Source organism: Trichechus manatus, unplaced genomic scaffold, assembly GCF_000243295.1.
Source record: "Trichechus manatus latirostris isolate Lorelei unplaced genomic scaffold, TriManLat1.0 scaffold00085, whole genome shotgun sequence".
Lineage (NCBI taxonomy): Eukaryota > Metazoa > Chordata > Mammalia > Sirenia > Trichechidae > Trichechus > Trichechus manatus.
This window is the reverse complement of record NW_004444021.1, coordinates 1,164,749-1,192,241: the sequence shown is the minus strand read 5'-3', so window position 1 is coordinate 1,192,241 and position 27,493 is coordinate 1,164,749. Positions and strand designations below refer to the sequence as shown.

The window sequence follows — 27,493 nt, the reverse complement described above, 5'->3', positions numbered from 1 at the left end:
GCAGCCTCTGCTGAGTCTGAACTTCCAATCATTTGGTTAGAAGCTGAGTGCTTAATCATTGCGCCACCAGGGCTCCCTAGAGGAGCACTAATACCACTTAATTACTGAAACAGCTTCCTTTGCTGGGTTTTGCGCAGAGCAATCTCACTAAAATAAAGATTCTCATTTAGATTTTTATGCAGGTGTTAGTCATGCCAAAGCAAATTATTATGGTCTGTGAGTTATGCTCTTGTAGTAAATGAATTTTCTAATTTATCTTCTAGCCTCTGTGAAGTTTGGTTTATTAATTCATTTATTAAACAAGCACATATTGCGTGACTACCATGTGTCAAACACTGGGGTTACAACGTTGAGAAAAAAATAGACCTTAATGAATTTCTAGAGTAGTGGCAGAGTCAGAAAATAAAAAGAAATAAAACAACATCAAAATACATATAAATCTGTGACTGTTCTAAAGGAAAACTACATTGTGCAATGAGTACACAAAATAGGGAGGCAGGAACCATCTCAGAGGGTCAAGGAATATATCCTTGCAGAAGTGATGACACCAGTTGGAGAGGCTACATATTCAATATTATGTATAAATTACATACACATACACAGCCACGTATACAATAATACATATGGTTTACCTACTTACAAAATGTTAAAATACAGATTAAGAACTATAGTATTATAAAAAGACTGCTGTGGGTCATATAATGATGTGTATGATTCAATACAGTAATCATTCACATAAGACATACATAGTGTGTACTTGGATGTGCAAACAAATTAGGTGTTAAGAGATAATCAGGTCCTCAGGAGCCATTTGTTTACTTTTGCATGTGGCACAGTGTGTGCATTTACCTAGACTTTCCAACATCTGTCATCTTCTACCTAATATTCACTTGGGTCCCTAAGAGGCAATAGCTGTCAAGAAAAAGGAATTATCTTACATAGTAAAACAAGTGCATAGTACATGTTTTAAAAGACCAATTACTGCTACATATATCATATTTGACTTTTTCGAGTATGTGTGCTAGATTATGGTAGCAAATACCTGATTTTTTAAATTCTATGTAAATCACCAAACAGAAAAGGTTTTATCACAACTTGCTTTACAAATTTGCTGGGGCTACCACCTAGAAAACCAAGGCAGACTTTTCCTCCAGAAACTGCCGAGGTATCTTTATATAGTGTCTGATGTAATGCGAAAACTGAAATAGACACTTGGCAAGTGTACACCATTTTACTTAGTGGACAAAAAACCTCGGAATCACCACGTACCCCTTCAGAAAAACTCTCTATTCAAGGTGTCTGTCAAAGGGCTACTAACTTGTCTCAGGCATCATTATTAGCAGAGTAAAAGGACTGTCAAGTCAGTTCCACTCCCATTTGTCTGATCCCAGGCAAAATACCTATACACTCAAATTCAGAGTGAACTTTAGGGAGCTCCAATTACTTTCTTGGAAATATACTGGAAAGAGTCCCATTCTGCATGTTTCAATTAGAATTACATAACCCTGAGTCCCCTGAGACACTTCTGAACACAAAGAAAATAAAGCATTGCTATCTACAAACACACACACAAAAAAAGACAGAGGCTTTTAAATACTGTCATGTTGAATATCCTGAGGTGTACAAGAATGTGTCAGCCAAGTCTGCAATAAAGCTGACTCGGAGGTAGATCTGACTTGCAAATAATTATTCATGATAGTTTAGTTCTGAAGTTACGATTACTTACTATGCTGCAGAATCATTAAGTTGGTACTCTCGGGATCTGTTGAAACAGGCTTGTACACCACTATCTTTCCACAATCTCTTTATAACTCCAGCAAGTTCTGCAGTCATAAAACCCTCTTCAGCAGCACCAGCAAGCACAAAGAGTTGGCGGGCATCATCCTGAACAAACACCGTTAAAACAAAATACAAAAGAGGACATTATAAAACAACAAATACAATAAAGAATTTCCTTTATGTTTTTTTTCTTCTGACTGAAATGCCATCAATTTTTCTTTCTCTAAAGCACCACTTTAAAAACTGGTTTAAGCAAAAAAGCATAATTTTAAGTCATATGTCTATGTTTTGTGGTATTAGTAGTATCTAGCAAGCACTAGGAAGCTGTGGAGGGTGATTACACTTCCAGCTCATGAAGGGGATCTATTAACCAACTCTCTGTCAATACCATGTTGTGCATTGAAGATGATCATTTTTGAGAAAACAAAAGAAGAGCCTATGTCTTGCTCCTCCCTCCCAAAAAGTTTATTTTAAAATATAACCTAATTAAATACACTTAGAAATGTCAAATAAGTTCAGAGAAGGAAAAAATTAATAAGGTGCAAGGAAGAACGGAGTCACAGAACAGTCAGAGATTTTCTTGGAGACCTTAAAGTATGCATAAAAGAACACCAACCAGCCACGGGTTGTTGTTGGGTGCCGTCGAGTCAATTCTGACTCACACTGACACCATATGACTGAGTAGCTTACAACCTAGAAAACTCTATGATATACTACAGTACAATTTATATCAATTCTTTTTCCTTAATCTAAAGGTAGTTCCCTTATGGGTTAGACTAAGAGCTCAAAAACAGTTTGTTGAATGAATAAATGATACATCAATAAATTAAAGATTGAATGAATAGTAGATAAGGCAGAAAACGTTCTGGATATGATAAAATATTGTTTCAGAAAAGAAAATTTAGAAGACTGTTGTCAATTATTATAAAAAATAATCCTGACATCTAATTGAAATTTTTCTTCACCATGCTAAGCTTTTTAATATCTTTGTTTAAAGGGAAAAGGCTTATAATACATTAATGTAGCCCAGGAACTTATGAAGAAATTTAAAAAATATACCAAGTTTATTTCACAGACTTTCCTTTTGCTGCATTCATTCCTTTTTCTTCCTAATAAGCATTAATTGAGCCTCTATGTTTAAAAAAAAATTACATATATATGTGTGTATCAGTGTGTGTATGACACTAAGAAGACAGGAAGAAAAAGCTATAGTCTCTAGTCACAAAATCTTCATAGTATTATTAATACACATGCAATATACATATCAATACACATGCTGACTATATAAAAATATTAACGGAAAAACTATAAAGAGGAGGAAGAGGTGTAGTAGTAGTAGTAATGCACTCATTGTGTGCAAAAAAAATACAATAAAAATTAAGCTAGGGATGCAGTTATTGAAAAACGGGAACAATGAAATTATAGACCATATACAGATAACCAAATCTTAAATAAAACAATTCAGCAGGCAAAAAAGCAAGGGTGGGGAGAGTAGGGGACAAAGAAAGTACAGTATGGACTGGAGCACAGAGGGCTGCTTCTAGCCAAATAGAAAACAAGTGATTGGGCCAAATAAGGAAACACAAGCGTAGTACCTGGGTTTCCACTAACTTTATGGCAATATTTATATCCTGGTAATCTCCCAGGATCCATTTTCCTTACTGGTAAAATAAAAGAGTAGAACTACTTTTTTTCAAAAAGTTCCCTTTAGCCCTACAATTCTGATACATTTCTAAAAATCCATACTTTTCTATTCCAATAAAAGCAAACTTTTATACTTATCTTCATTCTATAAAATTAGATTACTTTTTAATCTGGGCATGAATACAAATAATTAGATCACTTTAGCATTCCAAATTATAAAAACAGATTTTGAAGAGTGCCAGTGTAGGCAGTTTACCAAACTCAGTACTTACTATTCCAAGTTGTTATGGTGACGCAGGGGGACCCAATATAACATGTTATACAGAAAATACTGCAAAAATTATTGAGTTGTCCAAATCATCTGATGAACAAGGATAGTAGTATAGCTATAAAGGAAAAATTACACAATCCTGTATATTCTTATTTCACTCACTTCTAAAGCTTCTGACTCACTCCACTCATTTCATTTTTTTTTTTTCTCCTTTTATAAATGGGTCTGAGATGATGAATCTATGTTATATGGTATGGAATTATTACGCAACTCTCCCCTCCTCCCTGCCCCACTCATCAAGTCTGCTCCAACGAATTTAATAACTTACCGCCCGAGCTGAGTCACCGAAGTCTATCTTCAACCTCCCCATGGCCCTAATGATAGCAATAATTGACTGGATGGTGTTACTGTAGACCACTGCTTTGTATTGTTTGCATTCCTCTTCTGAATAACCAGCTTCATGGATAATTCTAATGAGAGAAAAGGAAAAAAAAAGAACATTACTTCCTTTGATGGAAGGGTGCATTTCAATATGAAAACCAAATTTAATGTTTTAAATTTACTTACTTCATTTGCTTTACAATTGTACTTTTCCCTGATTCACCGGCACCTAAAAAAAAATAAGGGATTTTTAACAACTTCACTTAGGTATATCCAACTCCCCTTCCAGCACACACACACTCACTCCTCACACTCTCTCTCTCATAGCTGAACTTTGTTTTATATAAAAATGAACTTTATTCGTTTCAAACACATAGAAAATTCTCAAAAAATTAGTCTCATAATGAACTTTATTGGTTTCAAACACAGAAAATTCTCAAAAAATTAGTCTCGTTTGTCTGTTTAAAAATTACTTCACAATACATAAAGTCAATAAGCTCAACTGAAAGCAAATGCTTTCATTGTTGTGTGTATTCCCTAAAGCATTACAAAAATTCAATCTCCCATAACTTAAAATGAACAATAATAAATTAATTTTATTTAAGTTTTTATTCCCTATTGGAAGAAGTTTTAACTGCTCTGCCAATTATTATAATTTCAATCTTTGGATTTTGTGAAGTAGAAGGCAGTGATGCCAAGAAGCCACATTTTAAAATATTATATATTAAAATAGCCATATCTCATGCAATATTCATTCAACAACAATTTACTTAGCACCTAATATGTAGTCAACACTATCTGTCAGTGCTGCACGTAGATGGCGTGCTGGATAGAAATGTCTCTTCCTGAGTTTTTTCATCTTTACTGTCACTCAAGTCATAAACCTAGGAGTCATTCTCAAAATTCCTTCTTCACTTTCCACATATGCATGGACCCTTTATGATCTGAGTCGTCAGAGTTATGCCATTCTAACATGAAAATAAGGAGCCCTGGTGGCACAACGGTTAAGCACTTGGCTGCTGCTAAAAAGGTTGGTGGTATAAATCTACCCAGCGGCTCTGCGGGAGAAAAGCCTGGCAATCTGCTTCTGTAAAGACTGCAGCCAAGAAAACCCTATGGGGTAATTCCACTCTGTCACATGGGATAGCTATGAGTCAGAATCAACTTGATGGCATCCAACAACAACAACAACACGAAGATATTATTAAGGAAATAACCATTTATAAAATTAAACCCACTGCCAATTCCAACTCACAGCGACCCTACAGGACACAGTAGAACTGTCCCACAGGGTTTCCAAGGAACGGATGGTGGATTTGAACTGCCAAGCTTTTGGTTAGCAGCCAAGCTCTTAACCACTGTGCCACCAGAGCTCCCTTATAAAATTAGGCCCCTCTTAAATATCCTTTCCTCTTAAGAGTAGCTTCTATCTTTCAGTCAAAGCCTTTGGCGAGGGTCCTCCTAATTGCCGGATATTGTGAACATCTGAGCGTAGAGTACAAAACAATGAAGCTATGACAAGTCTATCATTTACCTTCATGCTCCCTTTGGCCAAGGCTACATATCCCAGAAGAATTTATTCCTGTTTGAGAGTCAGGGTCCAGGATTTCAACTACCCAGCCTCATATTCTGCTTTCCCTATGGCCACTCCATCGTGATTTATGCTCCAGCATTACTTAACAACTTGCAGTTCCAAGAACACCTACTGCTGATCACACCACCAACCCTCAAATATACCATTTCCCTTGCCAAACACACTGTTCCATTGCCAAAATGCTATTTGCTACTGGTGATCCTCTAACAACCATCAAAACTTACCTCCTTCATCCACCTTTCCTGACCCACTCCAGATGCAATCCCTGAGGCCTCTCATTTTGGCATATTTCTATTTGAATTCTCAGCAGCTAGCTTGTGCTAGACACATGGTCAATCATCCAGAAATGTTATTTGAATTTATGCATACTGTGACTGACACAATTAGGTAGTAAATTTCTGGGCTTCATCTCTCCATTCTCCTCTGTCTGCCTACATACACACACACACGCACACACACACACACCCCAAATCAGAGGCATCTGAGAACAGGTCACATCAATAAAGAACCTATTTAAATCGGGGGGACTTCCTAAATTTTGTGATTTAATATGCAAGAAATTTTCCCAAGATACCCTCACATTAAGTAGAAAAGCAGGAACTGAATAAACAATGAGGGCATTCTTCATTTACAGACAGCCTTTGAATCTTTCAGGGTATCTGCCAATATAAACAAATTCAAGATAAGCACCATTATTTAGTAATCAACAACAGTGTACTTGGCTCTGTGAAAAGCACAATTGCAGGCATTATGGCTTACACGTTCGTCTAATTCAGGAGCAGTTAACCCATGTAACACACCCTAGGCAGTTTCTAGCAGGGCTGTCTTTAAAAGACTCCCCCCCTACCCCCGGGTTTCTAGAATACTGAAAGTTGACTCAACAGCTGCCATACTGTGATAATGGGACATACTAGATCCCAGTATCTATACACAGAGGTGGTGAATCCACAGACATAGTGAGTTTCCATGGACAGCAGCCTATGGTCCATTCTGTTAGTGAAACAACTCCAAGGCCCAAGGAAAGGCTCAAGTAACCTAAGCAGGCGAGGTTTGAGAGCCTTGCAAGGGGAAAAATCAGAAATAGTAAAGATTAAGTTTGTTATCAATTGAACTATGTGTACACAGATGAGAATTTTTTAAAACTTAATAAGGAAGACTCAAATACTCCTGATGTTAGGCATTATCTTTAAATTCTAATTCACTTTATATTCCTTAATCGAAATGGTGACATGGAACACTTAGTTTACTTTGCAATGAGCATCTAAGTTGGTAACTTGTGGTTCAAAAAATCCTGAAATCTGTTTAACATTTTGGAGTAAGGACAGCAATCTTATTAATTGGACTGCTACCTAATTTCTTTACTAGTGATAACTTACTCTTTGTGTAACAGATATGTAGAGGCAGAGTGCTAAAAAAAAAAAAATCTTTCAAAGCTTAACATTTTATGTAATTAATTTTCAATTCTTTTTTTTTATGAAGAGAGACTCCCAATAGCAAAATTACAAATGCCACATAATTAAGGTTTCAACATTTTTAATACTGGTGTTCTAGAGTTAAATATTGCTTTTAAAGAGTTAAAAGTTTTTCTCTACAAATCAGAGCCAGCAAAGTCACATTTGTGAAGCTGGCCAAAGAGATGTTAGAAAACACAAGAGTAGTGGAGGAGGAGAGGAAGTAAGAAGGGTACATTTTCCTAGTAGTACTCAACCAGGTAAAAGAGCCTTGGTGGCGCAGTGGTTAAGTGCTTGACTGCTAACAGAAAGGTCGGTGGTTTGAACTACCAGCCGCTCCGCAGGAAAAAGATGTGGCAGTCTGTTTCCGTAAAGATTTACAGCCTTGGAAACCCTATGGGGCAGTTGCACTCTGTCCTACAGGGTCGCTATGAGTCTAAATCGACTGGACGGCAATGGAAATGGGTAACTCAGCTAGGCAGCAATTGCTTTTCACTTAAATCAAGAGACAGGTATGATAAAAAGTGCTCCCACCCTACCAACAGCAATTTCGATATGAAACAAGGAATATATAACATGTATCAAGCAGGAAAGATAAAAACACATGACCACTTCTAGTCACAAGGCCAGGCTGGTCAGAATGACTAAGTGGCCTGTCAAGTAACTGTTAACAAACTGGTCACTGTGAACAAAGTGAGACTTTAGAATAGTGGGAAGGGAGAATGTGACACCTAGAGGGCCTTACGCAATATGTAGATCTTAGCTATAAAGCTGAAGGTGAGACCACTGAGGGAGGGTCTTCAGGACTCTCCTTAAGCATGAAATGGCCAACAGAAAATTGTTTCTCTGAGAGGAAGTATAGAGAACAGCAGGTGTGTGAAGTGGAGCTCAGCATATGATGATAATGTCGCGTACAGATGCTGAAAGGGCAAAGGAGCACTACGCCACAGTAACACTGATAGGGAATTCATCTGCAGTTTGGAGTCACAGCCTATACAGCAATCTACTAACGGAATCCATGAAAGGGAAATGCATAAAACAAGTTAGGAAAAGGAAAGGGGAGGATATAATCAAATAGTATCTGCCCCTGCTTTTGTTAAGGAGCAGTATAGGAAATTTTAAATTGCTGGGAAAATCAAAATACATATGTATCACCAGCTCTGGCCTCAGAAAACAAGCAACTTTTTTTTTTTTAAAAGGAGATCTTTGGTCTAATTTTCTGCTTAGAGTCACATTGATATCACTTATTTCCTGCATCACAGGCTGTGCAGATATTAAAAAGGTGATTTACTCAATTTATCTTATGCTGAAGTCATGATACCCCTACTTACCTTTTAAGAAATCCTAATCTTAATGTAGGATTTACCAGCACAAAAATTGAATAAAATTACAAGTGCATTTAAAGTCACTGCTGTTTATTTTAGTGCTATTATATACAAGATTAACAATATGAAGTTCCTTACATTTTAGAAGCAAATAAGGGGGTAAGAATATGTATTCAGCTATAAGAAGCTCTAAACTTCTATTTAAATAAATACATACATATGCATATGTGGGATATAGCTGACTTTCTGGAATGTAAGAATAATTTGACAATGACTAAAAACACCAGAATCTAGATGTCTAAAACTACCCACTTTCCCCAATCTGAACACCTTATAAAATTACTCTCAGAACCAGTCATATCTGAGACACGTATTATACTATTACATTAAGCAAGAATGAATGCATATATAGCCTACTCTAAAAAGGCAGGACAAAAGAAAGGAAAATCAAAGGCAGCACTGGAAAACTCTTTCCTGGCAGCCTAGTCAAAAAGATTGTGATTCAGTTAACTGAACAGATAGATTACTGTTTCTACAATTCCTGTCTACAGACCCACAAGATGAGGGTGAGGAAGACCAGAGGATGGGAGGTTACCAGCATATTCTTGGGGATCCACAAGCTTTCTGTACGAATTTTCAACTTCCATTAAAAAAAAAAAAAACACAAAACCTGTTGCCATCTAGTCGATTCGGACTCTTAGCGACCCTGTAGGACACAGTAAACTGTCCCACAGGGTTTCCAAGGAGTGGCTGGTGAATTTGAACTGCTGACCTTTTGTTTAGCAGCCAAGCTCTTAACCACTGCGCCATGAGGGCTCCTTAAACTTCTATAATGATTAAGAAATAATTTAGGAAATTCTGAGTCAACTGAATGACTCTACATGGCTGAACAGGGTCATGTAATGTCAGGGTCTATATTTCAGTTTCTGTTTATAGGTGGTGCAGTGATTAACAGCTTGGGTGCTAACCAAAAAGTTGCCAGTTCATATCCACCAGGAGCTCCTTAGAAACCCAATGGGGCAGTTCTACTCTGTCCTATAGGGTCACTATGAATTGGAATCATCTCAGTGGCAACGGGTTTGGTTTTTGATTTTTGAAAGACACTTATGAAGGAGCCCTGCTGGCAAAGTGGTTAAAGCGCTTGGCTGCTAACTGAAAGGTCAGTGGTTCTAACCCACCAGCCGCTCCACAGAAAAAAGATGTGGGAGTGTGCTTCAGTAAAGATTACAGCCTTGGAAACCCTATGGGGCAGTTCTACTTTGTCCTACAGGGTCACTATGAGTCAGAATCGATTTGACGGCAATGGGTTTGGTTTTATTAGTAAGACACTTAAGCCAAGTGGCAATATTACCTGTCTTGGGTATCTATCCATCCACCACTACAGCTTGACTGTCCACCACCCCAATATTTACTCTAAATGAGTGGTCATCTTCTTCCAGCTGGCCAATCAGAGTAATCTATCACTTTGGATACAAGTGATTTTTTTTTTTTTCCCCAAGAAGGATAGATCTAGACTAAACATAGCAAGTTCTTTCCTTGGACTTTCATGTGAAAGCTAGCAAGAAAGGTCAAATCACTTAAAGGATGTAAAATTTGGCCTACAGGAGCCATCTTCATAATCAGGTCATGGAATACATTATTAAAGGATGTGGCCAAAACAGAAGGAAGTAGAACAGAGAGACTGAAAGAAAGGTAGGCTAAAAGAGTCCAGACGTATTGCTTGAACCTTTAGTCGGGAAGAACATATAATTTACCATCCAAATTGTGATACTTTTGAGAATTAAAGGCAGCACAGCATGAACCAGAAATGACTTACTTGGGCAATCCAGGCACTATATCACCATAGTCATAAGTGAAGACAATTTTATCTTCATTTCCAAGCCATGAGAACCAGTTATGAGTTTGCTTTCTGCGACGTGGACTCAAAAGAGTTTGGACTTACCGTGTGCCAAGGAGCATTACATTAATTATCTTGAGTTAATGAGGGAGAAACAAAGGCGGTTAATGATGCAGTTACATCAAATGAAGGTCAAACAATCACTGCAATGCTTTATTAAAAAAGGTTACAAAAATTTAGATAGAAAAAAGATGCGAGATAATTAGTCACTATACAGCCGATTGTAGGTATGCTAAATTCAAAAGAATCATGTTGTACGTGCAACTTACTGTAGCTAATATATTATCTGTCATATCGTTAATTTTACCGTTTAAATTTTCATATAAAATTGTTTTTAATGGTTTGTATCTTTATGTATAATTTAACATAACAGATCTATAAGATAAGGAATTGTAGACCAACGATAGTTACACAAATTTACAAGAATAATTTAGAACCACACAGGGGAAAATGTTTTCCTTTATCATGAAACCATACATTACTTGTTCAAGTTTAATTGCTCTCATGCTTTTGCTAACCTGTTTCCTTTCAAAACCAGAATCCACTGCCATCGAGTTGATTGTGACTCGTAGAGATGCTTACTTGCAAGAAGTGGTAAATAATTAACATATATGAACTTTCTCAATTTTTTCTATATTGGGAGGTAATTCTTTATGATTCTCTTGCATTTCTCTACATTTGTGTGCACAGGCACTGACTGCCTTTAACTGTGAATTATTTTTTAAAGGATATTTGTATAGAGAACAGCTTTGGAAGATAAAAATAATGTGTCTCTCTAGAGCAGAAGGCAGGTTTATTTACTGTCCACTATAATAAAGATAAATACCCTCTGTGGCAAAGTTCAGGTAGGCTTACCGCCCATTATAAAAAATGTAGGATCCTTAAGTTCTGGGTTTCTGTACTGTAATATAACCCATTGCATGTGCAGGTATTACGTGGCCCTGAGAATACTGGGGCAAAGTTGCTTATTCTCTGGCCCAATTACTGATTCTTTGGCAACTGCAAGTGCTTTGAGTAATAAAGTCCCTTTTGTCTCTGAAGCAGGAATCTTATGTCTTCTGTCAGCATCCATGAAATTATGGCAAGCTAGCTTGGGAGCCTGCAAATAACTCAGACCCTGAATATTTCTTGAAAAATGACTTTACTTAATTTTTCAGTAATTCTCAAATTTCAGGCAGCTATGGACACTCCTAGACATTGTCTTAACTCAAGAAATTCTTTAATATTATTCTTACTCTTATTTTCTTGATCTCAACCTTATTTTAGCACAACTATTTGGAGCATTCCTTTTTCATGGGCTTTTGTTTGTTTGTTTGTTTCTTGATACCTCCTGTGCCTATTTTTTCAAAATCCTAATCTCTTTATTTTCCCACCCACAAATGGCAGCTAAAACAGAACTCTCCATTAAATCCAAAGAAACAGGTAGAACAGTGTTCTCAAACTATGATCTAGAGACCAGCAACATTGCATTGCTTTGGAATTTGTGAAAAATGCACATTTCTTAGGTCCATCCAGAACATACTGATTCAGAAAATCTGGTAGTGAAGTCTAGCAAATCTGTGTTTAAAAAATCCCTCCACGTGATTCTGAGGCATATTAAGTTTGAGAATCACTGATGCAGAAGAAATATCATCTCCTTTTTTTTAAAATTAGTGAGCAGAATAATTAGTAATTAAGTTGCTGACTAGCTATTAAAAACAAACACATTATTAGGTTTTTCAGAATAACATAAGAAGTTAGTGTAAAGAAGTATTTTTTTTACCACATTCATAAAAATATTTAAGCTTTTAAAGAATACCACAATTGCATTAATTCTCAGATGTTTGTATTCCAAATGTTGAAGAAAAGAGTATGTCCTTATGATAAATTAGGCTTTGAACGATACATGCTACAAAGTGAGATTAAACATAATTCTGTATCACAATAAATTTAAACATAATTCTATATCACAATAATTTTTTAAAAACTTTAAAAAAAATTTTAGAAGAATTTTCAGTGTCAAATTAATTTTTATGAATTTACTGTCCAATATACAGCATCTAAAACGTTTTACTTAATGACAGCAGGCACAATTATGAAGAATGTGCAACTGAAGACTTTGAACAATGAAATATTTTAGAAGTCCATAAATTTAGGAGTCATGAAAAAGAACTCTCAATCTATCCATTTTGCTTTAAGAAAAATATATCTTACAGGAAATGAAAAAATATTCCATAAAAAAAAATTAAGGGCAAATTAGCGATTTCAGTAAAGTGACTAGATATAATGCAGAAATCAACGTCATTCATACATAGTAGCATTAGCCAGCTCTAAAAAAACACAAAATAAAAAGCAATCTCAAATATTAGCAAAAAGTAGTAATAAAAATTTACCATGAATTGTGTGAAACCTATATGAAGAAAGCGGCAACAATTGACAGAAATATAAAAGAAGACTTGGTTCACTAAAGAAAACCATATTTCTCGGGTTGGGATGCAGGAGCTAAATTTAAGCCAATTATCTCCAAGCCAGTGCAGTTGTTTGAAAGACAACCAATCTAGGACTCAAAATTATTTTCTGCAACTCAATTCAACAACTCTAAAATCATCAGTGAGGATAAACAGATGAGAATAGGAAGAAAACAATGTTAAGGAACAGTACTCCAATAATAAAAAGCTACTTCCTTTCAAAACCACAGCACTAACAAAATAGCAGACATGAACCATGAAAGAACTTCTTCCATTTCAGATAAATTTGATACATGAATGACATCATAAATTAGTACGAAAGGAAGAATGACTTTGGCTCTAAGTCTTACTTTGAACATGTCATCTGGAAAGACCGATCACTAGAAAAGTGCAGCATGGTTAAACAAGGGTCAGTGAAAACGTGGGAAACCCTCAATGAGAAGGACTGACACAATAGACAAAGCAATGGACTCAAACACAGCAATCCTGAAGACTGCGCAGGACTGGGCAACATTTAGTTCTGTTATCCATAAGGTCACTATGAGTTGGAGCAAACTCAATGGCACTCAACCTCAACCAGCACCACCACCACCATAGGCTGAAAGTTGGAAAATACAGCTAGATTCTTACCTAAAATGTACAACTGGCCTGCATTCAATTTCTCTGAAGCTCCAAGCAACATCACCACCATCCCATCATTGCCTCCTGACTTAGGATCTTTGCAGATACTACCTATTTTTTGTATTTGCTCTTCTCTCCTGTGGCAAACCACTCACAGCATTCTGTATTTTTCTTTACGGTACTACTCACATTTTCAACCTTCCTTTTCTGCTAGTTGTGAGTCACATCACTAAATCTCTTACCCATGTCATATGATAGGTGTGTAAAAGGAAAATGTAGCCTTGGACCCACTCTGTCCCCTTTTGTGTGGGCTGGAAAACATATGTGCCTATCACTTTGCTCCAACTTTGTGGATAAAGACAATGCCAAGGGGATGGTGGAGCAATGAGAAGGCAGGGACTTGCATTCCCAAATGAACATGTGAAGCAGACCACCCCAGGACTGTTTCTTCTTAGCATTATTACAGGGAGAAATAAACATCTATCTTCTTTAGGACACTGACAGAGAGCTTGGCTTTCATACTGACAAATTTTTAAAAAGTTGGATTTAAATACATATAGCAAAAAAAAACTGTAAAGACCCCAATACTTATACACTTAAAAAAAAAAAAAACTATCATAAACTAAATGAAAAATCAAAATACAGAATGAGGAGAAACTACTAACAATTAATGATTCTCAAAACATAGATATCTTTAATACATGGTGAACTAACATTAATTGACAAGAACGATACCAATTCTCTAGAAAACAGCAAAAGACACAAACGTAATTCACAGGAAGAAAAACACACAAGAAAGCATATATAGTATTTTTAGACTACATATACATTCATGCAAAAAAAGGCAAATGGGAAGAAACACACTGAAAAATTAAGTGTTTCTGAGTGATAGTTTTATTCCTAAAACATTTCCGTAATTTCCAATTTTTTACACTGCACTTAAGACTGAATCAAAATTATACAATTTATTTAGAAAAATGTGTTTGTATCTCTCCCAAGATTCAAGTTGAATAAAATCTTCTTTAATCTCATTTGCTTCTGCCTACTTTCTCATCTCATCACTCATGCAGATAAATCTCACATTCTAATCACAGCAAATTAGTTTCACTTCTTAAAGTTTCATGATCATCATGCCTCCATTCCTCTCCCCTTTCTCTCATGTGGAGACTCAAATCAACATGGGGCACTAAAAAGGACTGACCACACCATGTTTTGGCAGAGAAGCAACTGGGGTTGAGCTTTCCCAACTAAGCCCCCCCCCCCCCCCCAGTTTTCAGGGAGGTGGAAACTGAGTTGACCGACACTGGGCCTGCTACAGGAAACCCTGGTGGTGTAGTGGTGAAGAGCTACGGCTCCTAACTGAAAGGTCGGTGGTTCGAATCCACCAGGCACTCCTGGGAAACTTTACGGGGTAGTCCTACTCTGTCCTATAGGGTTGCTATGAGTCAGAATCAACTTGACGGCAACAGGTTTTGTTTGGTTGGCTTTTTTAGGCCTGCTACGTGGTCCAATGTGGCAGTGAGAAGGATGACCATCAAGAGAGTTGCCCCTCAGAGACTGAGGCAAGAGATTTCAAGGCCTGGACTCACAGAGAGCTCAAGTGGGCAGGCTCTGTGTTATAGCACCAGAGACTTCAATTGTGATTGTCAGCAGCAGAGGATTTAACAGAAGATAATTTCCCTCACACATCAACATATTTAAGACTTAATTAAGTGCTCCGCTAACAGAAAGACTGGCAGTTCAAACCTACCAGCCACTCCCTGGGAAAAAAGACCTGGTGATCTGCTCCTGTAAAGATTTACAGCCTAGGAAACCCTCTGGATTAGTTCTTCTATGTCATACAGGGTCACTATGTGTCAGAATCGCCTGGACAGCACACAGCAATTTTTACACACTCTTCCCAGAACTATTTCTCTAAAATGTTTAAACCTGTATCAACTCTTTAATGCAAATTTCTTAGCAAAGCATTCCAAGCTTTCTAGGATTTGGACCCAACTGCCTTTCAGTCTCACCTCATACTACATACCTCCAACCATTTTCCAGCTAAAATAATCTTTAAAACAATCTACCTAATCCACACAGTGAGAATTTGAGCACTTTGTGTCAAGGACTATATTAGGCAATCAAGTTGAATAAGACGAGGTCCTGAATTCTAGAAGGTTGAATTCAGACTATGCTTAGACAGTTATGGAAATAAACAATCATAATATATACTGAATATCCACTATATGCCAGGCACAGTGCTAAACACTGTAGACAGTGTAAGTGGGAATAAGAGTTGTGGTCACTGCTTTCATGAGAGGGAGGAACAGGTGGTGGGAAACATTTCAGATTGTGTGGTCAGGAAAGGCCACTTAGAGGAAGTGAATACATGTACACAGTTTACTCAAAATATCAACACCTACTATTAATCTATTTTAACAACAAAATGTATCTAGTAACTCACTGTAAGAACTAAATTAATAAAAAAAGACAGTAAAAGTTACAGAAAAGTTAAATCAAATAAAATGTGTACAAATACATATAATCCCAAATTACATGAACTACAGTCCTATTATACTTCTCATTGGTTCACTAACATGTGAAATATTCTTTTTTAACCATTCTTCCAGGGAGGACACAAATAAATGGGATTTTTAACTAGAGAGGTCATATAGAAGATTATATTTCTTTTGAAGAAAGAGGAAGGAAGAAGCAATATTTAGGGAAGAAACAGACTAGGAGAAGACATGGTGTCTCATAAATAGCTAAAGATCCCTCACATGGAAAGAGACGTTACATAGTGTGATACTCAAGAGGGAAGAATTAAGATCAACAAGGCAGAAGTTAGACAGAAGCAAATTTGACTCAGTAAAAGGGATAATCTATTAATAATCTAATGCCAGAATCTATAAAACTACATCATCTGTCAATAGAAGGATTGCTATTCTCCCCAGTTGTCTATCGTAGGAGGTACGTGTGTGTACGCGTGTGTTTCTGTGTGTCTATGTATATATAGCCAGATGCCATCTTACATCATTAAGATATAAGTAAAACAGAAACAGGGAAAATTAAAGAGTAATCTAATGATCTATTCATTGAAATATAAAGCTGAGATACTCCCATGTTTATTTTTCTAATACCAATGTACTTATTAAAAAGAAAAAAAATTAAATGGGGGCCAAACAGAGCCCTTGATTACAATGCTGGAAATCATCAAAATTACGTGTACTGTCTTGATTGATGCAGTTGTATTAAAATGTTATGTATCATATAAACATCCATCATAATAACAGTATATTGAGTTCATAGATTCTGCCCTCAACCAATTTCTGAAAGGATCAAAAGCTCATGGACAGCAATAAAAGGCAATCCTTCACTGCTTATTCTCATCAGCTGTCCTCTGTACACAAGAGTGAGTCTAACAATGATAAATGATGGGGGAAGCTTTACCTAAATCCCTGAATTCCTTCATGCACATTTACAACAAGAAACCTAAAGTTTATAAAGAAGAAAACAGGTAAAAGTTCTTGGCTGAATATCTAGTAAATTAATAAGTTTGTCTTTGTTAAAAGGAAAAGGGAATTATTTTTAAAAATGAGTACAGATAATGCATGAAATCCTTCATGATCGAGTAGGACATGAAAAAACAGGCTGTCAAGTACAGCCACGCGCTGCATAACATCCACGATACATTCTGTGAAATACGACGTTATGTGATTTGGACGTTTGTGGGAACCCCATATTACAGGAAGTCCTCGGGTTACGAATGTCTGATTTATGTACAACTTCACCAAGCCCTTTAATGTTGTAATTTGCCCTCACTTTGAAACTACTGAACCAACCCCTACCCACAACAAATTCTTCATCACAATCACCTTCACTTGCTGCACGTGCATCTTTTAAATCATTGAAAAGGTTTTGAGCCTTTTCCTACACTGAAGTGAGGCTAAATAAGAACTGTATGCACCTATTCAGACTTACCTACAAATTCTACTTAAAGGCGGATTCAGGAACAGATCTCATTCATCACCTGGAGACTGTCTGTATATATATACAGGCAGTCCCTGGATTACAAAAGTCCAACTTACATACAGCCAGTAATTACGAACCAACCCCCATAAAGCCTATTATATTAAAAATTTGAGGTAAATACAACAGTTCGTAATAACAGTTGCTACTTTCCGACACACATCAAAACATTATTATTATTATTACTCTGAGATTTCTAAATTTTATTATAACCTTATGGGACCACAGACGTATATGCGATTAGACATTGCCCTACGGACATTATATGATGCATGACTGTATTGGCACTCTACACAGAAAAGTTTATGTGGGCAAAGAGGCTTCACTCTATGAGTTATTTTAAAATTTAAACTGAGGAACTGTAAGAAAAGTAATTATTTGGTCTCAATATGAGAACGGAGCCCTGGTGGTGCAGTGGTTAATAGCTCAGTCACTAACTAAAAGGTCAGCAGTTTGAATCCACCAGATGCTCCATGGAAACCCTATGGGGCAGTTCTACTCTGTCCTTTAGGATCCCTATGAGTTGGAATCAACTCGACAGCAACGGTTTTGGAATATGAGAACACTCTAGTTTCTAGCTGAAACAATTACTCTAGGACTACAAAATCAGAAGCAATAAATCCTCTTAACTGTCAACCAGATTTTCTCTTTTTCAAACATTCTTTACAAAAGCCATATTACACTTACTGTAAGGTATGCATGTCAAGTTTGGTGATATTAAATGTGAAAAAATACGTAACTTAGAATTGAAGAAATATGGTATGTTCCCTCTATCTATCGTAATTAATGAATCTAAATGCTAGGTTAGGTCTTCCATTAGGGATTAGGTATACTTATATTTTAAGAGTTAATAAGTTTTATAATCAATAACAAGATAATTTAAGAGTAATATTTAAAAGCCTGATTACAGGCATTTCAGGACCTTCTTTTCTATGAGATCATCCTAAAACCTGAACTAAGATTAATGTTAACTAAGATCCCTTGCTCAGGTAAGACCAAACTTTTCTTAAGTGACCTTCATTCTACCTCCCCTTCTATTATGTAGCACTTCTGACTGCACAGCTTGCTGAAAGACTAATGACTGTATATAAAGCACAAATCCAAAGATTTTATATATAGCCAAGTTCTATGGCTTACCAGAAAGAGATATGCGGAGTTTGATATGAGGGAATTATGCTATTTCTACTACTCTATGGAGCCCTGGTGATGGAACGGTTAAGTGCTCAGTTGCTAAATGAAAGGGTGGCGGCTGGAACCCATCTAGTGGCTCTGCGGGAGAAAGATCTGGGGACCTGCTTCCGAAACCATTACAGCCTAGAAAAAATCCTATGGGGCAGTTCTAGTCTGTCACATGGGGTCACTATGAGTTGGAAGCAACTAGATGGCACATAGCAACAATAGTATGATTCTAGTATTAATAAACCATTCTCTTGGGAGGAAATTTTAGCCTGCAGGTCTTTGGACTTACTAAACTTAAAAAGTTTTTCAGCCATTCAATACAGCCATGGTGGAGCTTTATTTATTAATTAAGGAGAGCCAGGAGGGCTAATGCAGGGGTAAGGGGATGGAAAAAGTCACCCTAAGCACCATATGTAGGATGTGGAATCTCCCTACAATTGTCATCTCTCAAGTCACCATTCTTGCTCCCTATTTTTAAGCTAAGAACATATTAAAAGGGAAAAATCATTGATATTCTGACAATAAAATGGTCAAAATGAAACCAAAAGAATTGGGGAAAGAAGTATAGAAAGGGGGTAATGATGGAACCATTATTTAAAATATTTAAAATAGATAAGATGAGACCAACAAAAAGACAAAGAAATGAAACTAAACCCAAACTCATTTCCACTGACTTGATTCTGATTCATAGCTACCCTAGAGGAAAGAGGAGAACTGCCCCATGGGGTTTAGAGTATAATTTTTCATAGTATTCTGTTATGATTCTTTTAATTTTAGTTGAGTCTGTTGTGATATCGTCCATCTCATTTCTTATACAGGTTATTTGCTTCCTCTCCTGGTTTTCTTTTGTCAGTTTGACCAATAGTTTATCGATTTTGTTGATTTTTTCAAAGAACCAGCTTTTGGTCTTCTTAACTCTTTCAATTGTTTTTCTATTTTCTGTCATTTAACTCTGCTCTAATTTTTATTATTTGCTTTCTACTGGTGTCCAAAGGCTTCTTTTGCTGCTTTCTTCCTACTTGTTTGAGTTGTAGAGTTAATGTTTTCATTTTGGCCCTTTGCTCTTTTTGGATGTGTGTATTTATTGCTATAAACTGAACTCTGAGCTCTGCTTTTGCTGTGTCCCAAAGGTTCTGGTACAATGTGTTTTCATTCTCATTTGATTCTATGAATTTCTTTATTCCATCCTTAATTTCTCCTACAACCCAGTAGTTTTTGAGCAAGGTGTTGTTCAGTTTCCATGTGTTTGATTTTTTTTTCGTTGTTTTTTCTGTTACTGATTTCTACCTTTATGGCTTTATGGTCAGAAAAGATGCTCTGTAGTACTCTGATGTTTTAGATTCTGTTGAGGCCTGCTTTATGGCCTGATATGTGGTCTATTCTGGAGGATGTTCCATGTGCGTTGGGAAAAGAAAAGTATACTTGGCTGCTCTTGGGTGGAGTGTTCTGTATATGTCTATGAGATCAAGTTGGTCAATTGTGGCATTTAGATCTTTTGTGTCTTTACTGAGTTTCTTTCTGGATGTTCTGTCCTTCATTGAAAGTGGTGTGTTGACGTTTCCTACCATTATTGTGCAGCTGTCTGTCTCTCTTTTCAATGCTGTTAGAGTTTGTTTTATGTATTTTGGAGTCCTGTTGTTGGGTGTGTAAATATTTATTATGCTTATGTCCTCCTGGTGTACTGACCCTTTAATCATTATATAGTGTCCTTCCTTATCCTTTGTGGTGGATTTTACTATAAAGTCTGTTTTGTCAGAGATTAATATTGCCGCTCCTGCTCTTTTTTAAGTGTTGGTTGCTTACTTACTATATTTGTTCCCATCCTTTGAGTTTTAGTTTGTTTGTTGTCTTTAAGTCTAACGTATGTCTCTTGTAGGCAGCATATAGGCGGATCGTGTTTGTTTATCCATTCTGCCACTCTCTGCCTCATTATTGGTGCATTTAGTCCATTTACATTCAGTGTAATTATTGATAGGTATGAGATTAGTGCTGTCATTTTGATGTCTTTTTTTGTGTTGTTGACAGTTTCTTTGTTCCACTTAATTTTCTGTGCTGAGTCATTTTTCTTTAGGTGTTTTCATTGTTGTTGATTTTTGTATTTGCTGAATCTTCATGTTTTTCTTGTTTTTTATTCTGATGTGTAGGATTGTTAGTTTCCTTTGTGGTTACCTTAATATTTACCCCTATTTTTCTAAGTTTAAACCAGTCTTTTATTTCTTTATATCGCCTTGTCTTCCTCTCTATATGAAAGATCTTATGATTACATTTTTTAGTCCCTCTTTTTTGTTTTAATGTTGTTATCTTTTACATATTGATATCTCTTTCTCCCTATTTTCAACATTTTAGCTTTGGTTTGTTTTGTCTTTGATTTGATTTGTCTTCCCTATCTGGGTTCATATCTGGTTGCTCTGTCCTGTGTTCTACTCTTGGGTTGTTATCTGATGTTATTGATTTTCTAACCAGAGAACTCCTTTTAGTATTCCTTGTAATTCTGGTTTGGTTTTTGCAAATTCCCTAAACTTTTATTTATCTGGAAATGTTCTAATTTTGCCATCATATTTGAGAGACAGTTTTGCTGGATATATAATTCTTGCCTGCATGGTTTCTGCTGAGTAGTCCAAGCTTAGTCTTATTGACTCTCCTTTGTAGATGACTTTTTGTTTATGTCTAGCTGCTCTTAAAATTCTCTCTTTATCTTTGGTTTTGGCAAGTTTGATTATAATATGTCTTGGTGACTTTCTTTTGGGATCTAACTTTGTGGGGTTTGATGAGCATCTTGGGTATCTTCTCATCTTTCACGATATCAGGGAAGTTTTCTGCCAACAAATCTTCAACAATTCTCTCTATATTTTCTGTTATCCTCCCCACCCCCATTCTGGTACTCCAATTACTTGGAGGTTATTCCTCTTGATAGAGTCCCACATAACGCTTAGGGTTTCTTCATTTTTTTAAATCCTTTTATCTGATTTTTCCTCAAATAAGTTGATGTCGAGTGCTTTTCTTCAATCTCAGCTAATTCTCACTTCCATTGCCTCAATTATGCTCCTATTACTTTCTACTGAGTTGTCTAACTCTGAAATTTTATTGTTAATTTTCTGGATTTCTGATTGCTGTCTCTCTATGGACACTTGCAGCCTGTTTAGTTTGTCATTATGCTCTTCTCTAATCTTCTTAATTTGCTCTATTGCTTGGTCTGTGTTTTGCCTGATCTCCTTTCTGATATCTTGAAGAGTTGTGTATATTAATCTTTTGTATTCTACCTCCGGTAATTTCACGAAGTTCTCTTCCTCCGGAAAATGTCTTCTTTGTTTTGGGAGCTTGCTGAAGCCATCATGATCTGCCTGTTTATGTGATTTGATATTGACCGTTGTCTCCAAGCCATCAACAAGTTATTATGTTTGCTTTCTGTGTCCTAGCTTCTTGTTTTGTTTTGTTTTGATATGCCCAAATAGGCTGGTCATGGGAGCTAGTTTGATCATTGGTACCTCTGAAGCTCTAATGTCCTGTCACCAGGTGGTTAGATCTGTTACTGGGTATGTAAGCCCAGGAGTCTGTTTACTCTTCTTGTATGGTTTCAGCTCACGTGCCCAGGTAGTTGGTCACCAGGTGCGTGGTACAGGCTCTCAACTACAGTCCTAGACAGGCAGGGGTGATTGGAGTAGGCACAGGTATCTGGCTGCAGTAGAGGGTCACATGCTGAGCAAGGCAGGGGGCTGATGGCTGCCAGAGTGTCTGGGAGGAAAGCGTGTCCCTGTTCCCTAGAGTGAGTAGGTGATGGCTTTTGCAGCCAGACTATGGGCACCCAATGCTGTTGGCTGAAAGGATGGGGAGGCATCACTTATTTTTGGACCCCTGTCACAGGTGGCTAGGTGGCATGGGTGGAGTCACCAGTCCTCAGGCCCCTGATGTGGGTAGGTGACAACCCTGCTTAATGGGCAGAGCAGTGTCAAATGTCACGAACCTGCCATTCCACCATATAGCTGATACAGTTGAAGTTAGGCTTCAGGTATATACCCTGTTGTATTTTGCTAATGAGGGCCTACGCTGTCGAAATGGGCCCACACCAGTCTATGCAGGGATGAAAGGTATTCAGTGCCTGTGGACCCCTTATGCCTGTGCCTAGGCAAAGAAGCTGTGCCTGCTCCGAGTTCTAGGTTTAGGGGAGCTGGCAGATTACTTTTTCCTGTTTGTTAATTTGTTCCATGGTTGGGAGAATGGCTCAGGGTGCGTGATAGAACCTGATTCTGGCCCAGGAGATGTGGCTATCACTGAAGCCAGCCCGGGACCCGCTGCAGAGCCAGGAGGAGTCAGGTAAATAGAAGAGAGGTTCCTCCCAAACTAGGTGTTTTTTGATCCACATGGGGGGTTAGACACATGTACTTATGTTTTGCCAATTGAGTGCCACTTTCCACTGGTTCTGGAGGCTTGAACAGACTCTGTGCTGCTCAGTCTCTCCCAATGTGGAAAATGCATCCTGAACCCCACTGCTTGCCTGCAAGGTGCCAGTTCCCACCGGGTCAGGTCTGGCAATTACTTGCTACTTTTGAACCGTCTCTCCCACCCCCTGCCACTCAGTCTGATCCCTCAGCTTTGCCTTTGATGTTCGGGGCTCCTACATTGTCATATGTAATCGATTCACTTGTTTTTTCAGGGTCTTTGTTGTAAGAGGGACCACAGGAAGCATCTGACTACTCCATCATTTTGGCCCTGCCTTCTCAAAATGTTCTTTTTGACAATGAATGTGACATTGTTCCTCTTCAATTTGTCATTCCTTGTATAGTAGATCATATGATTGTCCGACTGAAAATGGCCAATGCCAGTCCACTTCAGCTCACTAATGCCTAGGATATCGATCTTCAAGTGTTCCATTTCATTTTTGACAATTTTCAATTTTCCTAGATTCATACTTCATACATTCTACATTCTGATTACTAAGGGGTTTTTGCAGCTGCTTCTTCTCATTTTGAGTCACACCACATCAGCAAATGAAGGTCCCGAAAGCTTGACTCCAACCACATCATTAAGGTTGACTCTACTTTGAGCAGTCAGCACTTTACCAGAAGTATTTTGAGTGCCTTCCAACCTGAGGGGTTCATCTTTTGGTACTATGTCAGACAATGTTCTTCTGATATCCATAAGGTTTTCAATGGCCAATTTTTTCAGAAGTAGATTTCCAGGTCCTTCTTCCTAGCGTGTCTTAGTCTGGAAGCTCTGCTGAAACCTGTCAACCATGGGTGACTCCGCTGGTATTTGAAATACCAGTACCATAGCTTCCAACATCATAGCAACACGCAGCCACCACAGTATGGCAAACTGACAGACAAGTGTCATATGATTATTATTCAAATTAATACACCAACCACTAATGCTAAAGATGAAGAAACTGACAATTTTTACCAACTTTTTCAGTTTGAAATTCATCAAATGTGAAATCAAGATGCATTGAGAATTACTGGTGATTGGAATGGGGAAGTCAGAAACAAAGAAGGCTCAGTGGTTGAAAAATATGGCCTTGGTGACAGAAATGATGATCGCATGACAGAATTTTGCAAGACCAACGATCTAGTCATTGGAAATACCTTTTTTCAACAACATAAATGGCACTATACAGGTGGAATTCACCAGATGGAATACATAGGATTCAAATCCACTATATCTGTGGAAAGAGATGATGGAGAATCTCAATATCATCAGTCAGAATAAGGCCAGGGGCCAACTGCAGAAAAGACCATCAATTGCTCATATGCATGTTCAAGTTGAAGCTGAAGAAAATTAAAACATGTCCACAAGAGTCAAAGTACAACCTTGAGTATATCCCACCTAAATTTAAAGACCATCTAAAGAATAAATTTGATGCCCTGAACACTAATGACCACAGACTTGTCTATGGAATGACATCAGGGACATCATATATGAAGAAAGCAAAAGGACATTAAAAAGAAAAAAAATGACCAAAACGGATATAAAAAGAGACTCTGAAACTTGCTCTTGAACGTAGAATAGCCAGAGCAAATGGAATAAACAATGATGTGAAAGAGCAGCAGTACAACCAGAATGCTCCTTAGAAGCAAGGACGGCGAGACTACGTCTTACATACTTTGCACATGTTGTCAGTAGGGATCAGTCCCTGGAGAAGGATATCATGCTTGGTAAAGTAGAGGGTTAGCAAAAAAGAGGAAGACCTTCAATAAGATGGATTGGTACAGTGGCTGCAACAATGGGCTCAAATATAGCAATGATTGTTAGGATGGCGTACAACTGGGCAGTGTTTCGTTCTGTTGTACACAGGGTTGCTATGAGTGGGAACCAACTTGACAGCACTTAACAACAACAACATGTGACGAGCAATATGGTAAGCATTCTACATTCATTTTTTCATCAGTGTTAACAAGCATTGCAACATTACCACAGTATATTATAAACGGTAATACTGAGGCTAATGATGATTAAAGAAAGTCCTCAAGGGCACACCATTTGTAAGCAGAGTTCCAGGAGTCAAAGGTTTTATACTCATTTACCTTCTCTGTCTTTAATTCTCAGTGAAGTACAAAGTAATAAGTCAAAGGATATTGTGCTGTCCAAATGGCACAGTAACTGTTATGGAAATATCTTACATGTTTGCTTTTATATTTTGGTTATATCTATGATTTATTTTATTGGCAAATCAGAAAATTTCAGGGATAATATTCCCAAATAGCATTTGTTCTTTTAAGATAGGTATTATGACCCAGATAATAGTAATCTAGTATTTAAAAAAAGTAAAAAACAGTTTAGTGAAAAATAAAGAACACCTTCAGTTATAGAGTAATTTAGCTAAAAGCACTAGCTAGTAATGAAAAGTTTGAAAGAAAACATAAAAATAAATAAATGGAATGTTCAATTTCACAACTGACAGAAAAACTGCTCTGCCAAAACTGTGAAGGTAAACTGGAAATACACTACCATTAAAAACAACTTGTCAAGTATCTTACGCTATTTAAATTATTAAAATGTTGCATGAAGTGTTTATATACACATACAAATTAAGAGTTTTCTTTATTATGCTGAGAATAGCACACTAAAACTGCATGATCACTTTTTCATTAGCGGATTCGTAAGACTGTTAACAACACTTTAAATGACAGAAAGAGTGAATCTAAAGCAACAGATCCCTAGGTGTAGGTTGAGGTTTGAGAAAAGAGAGAAACACTGAGCAAGAAAGGACTTGTAATGGTCACCAAGTCTCTCTGTTAGCTTTTGGGAACACCAGTAAGACTGCATCATTAATGACTGACGAAGATCTTTATTTTTAGCAATTTTTAGAGGAGAAAAAAATCACATCCTTCAATAGTCACTCCAGACTTGAACAACACTTACAATAAAAAAATTCTATTTATACTCAATATAAATCCTTAAATTGCACAGTTTAAATACATTCCTTTTGTTTGGTCTTTCTGCAATGTACAAAAACAGCTGGCCATCATAATACTCTTCACATAGAAAGTCAACCTTCAGCTTTCTCTTTTTTTGGGACAAATACGCCATCTCTAGCTTATTCTCATAAGTTTTATTTTTTAATTTTTTATAAATTCTTTTCTCTGATGCCTCTCCATTACTCTTAAAAGGCTAAATGAAGTAGGTGGTACTCTAATGCTCTGAAATGCCAGCTAGCTATTATAAAGTCATCATTCTTGCATCTCCAATTACTGGTACCTTTGCAAAATCATCAACGGAATCTGAGAAATCATAGAGAATGTTAGAGAAGAGTAGATGATGGACAAACACCCCTAAACTAAAAGGGAGAATGGGAGAATAAAGTAAAGCCTAAAGTCAGTTTCTGACAAATTTGAAGGAAACTCATTAAAGGGTAAATTGTAAGTACTCAGAAGAGAAAGCGTGAGAACATATGAGAAAGGAGCATAAACCAGATGCCTTCAAGTCAATTCTGACTAATGATGACACCATGTGTGTCAAAGTATAACAGTGCCCCACAGGGTTTTCAAAGGTTGATTTTTAGAAAGGAGCATAGGTTTATTATATAAGGTCAGTCCTGATTTGATAAGAATATTAGACAGAGAAAAAGGTAAGACGACACCTGAGACCAAGAGTAGCTTCAGCAAAGCTTTATGATGTTGTTAGGTGCTGCCGAGACAGTTCTGACTCATTGCAACCCTATGTACAACAGAACAAAATGCTGCCTGGTCCTGTACCATCCTCACAATCATTGTTATACTTAAGCCCAACGTTGTAGCCATGGCATCAATTCATCTCATTGAGGGTCTTCCTCTTTTTCGCTGACCCTCTACTTTAACAAGCATGATGTCCTTCTCTAGGGACTGATCCCTCCTGATAACATGTCCAAAGTATGTGAGATGTAGTCTCATCATCCTAACTTCTAGGAGGCATTCTGGTCATACTTCTTCCAAGACAGATTTGTTCATTCGTTTGGCCATGCATATATTCAACATCTTCTCCAATACCATAATTCAAAGGCATCAATACGTCTTTGGTCTTCCTTATTTATCGTCCAGCTTTCACGTGCATACGAGGCGATTGAAAACACTGGCTTGGGTCACGCGCAGCTTATTCTTCAAGGTGACTTCTTTGCTTTTCAACACTTTAAAGAGATCTTTTGCAGCACATATGCCCAATGCAATGTGTCATTTGATTTCACAACTGCTGTTTCCATGGGTGTTGACTGTGGAGCCAAATAAAGTGAAATCCTTGACAACTTCTATATATTCTCCATTTACCACAATGTTGCTTACTATTCCAGTTATAAGGATTTTTGTTTTATGTTGAGGTGTAATCCATATCGAAGGCTGTGGTCTTTGATCTTCATCAGTAAGTGCTTCAAGTCCTCTTCACTTTCAGCAAGCAAGGTTGTGTTATCTGCATAACACAGGTCGTTAAT

At 37.2% G+C, this 27,493-nt stretch overlaps 1 protein-coding gene across 1 annotated transcript in view; it reads right to left on the bottom strand.

Moving 5' to 3' along the window:
* Positions 1 to 27,493, bottom strand: part of GNAI1 (G protein subunit alpha i1) — a 79,134-nt gene that overhangs the window by 17,469 nt on the left and 34,172 nt on the right. The window contains exons 2-4 of the mRNA XM_004381464.2: positions 4,262 to 4,304; positions 4,023 to 4,164; positions 1,727 to 1,884 (exon numbers count right to left, since the gene is read on the bottom strand). Coding sequence (XP_004381521.1) covers positions 1,727 to 1,884; positions 4,023 to 4,164; positions 4,262 to 4,304 — 343 coding nt within the window. The remainder of the gene's footprint in view (positions 1 to 1,726; positions 1,885 to 4,022; positions 4,165 to 4,261; positions 4,305 to 27,493) is intronic.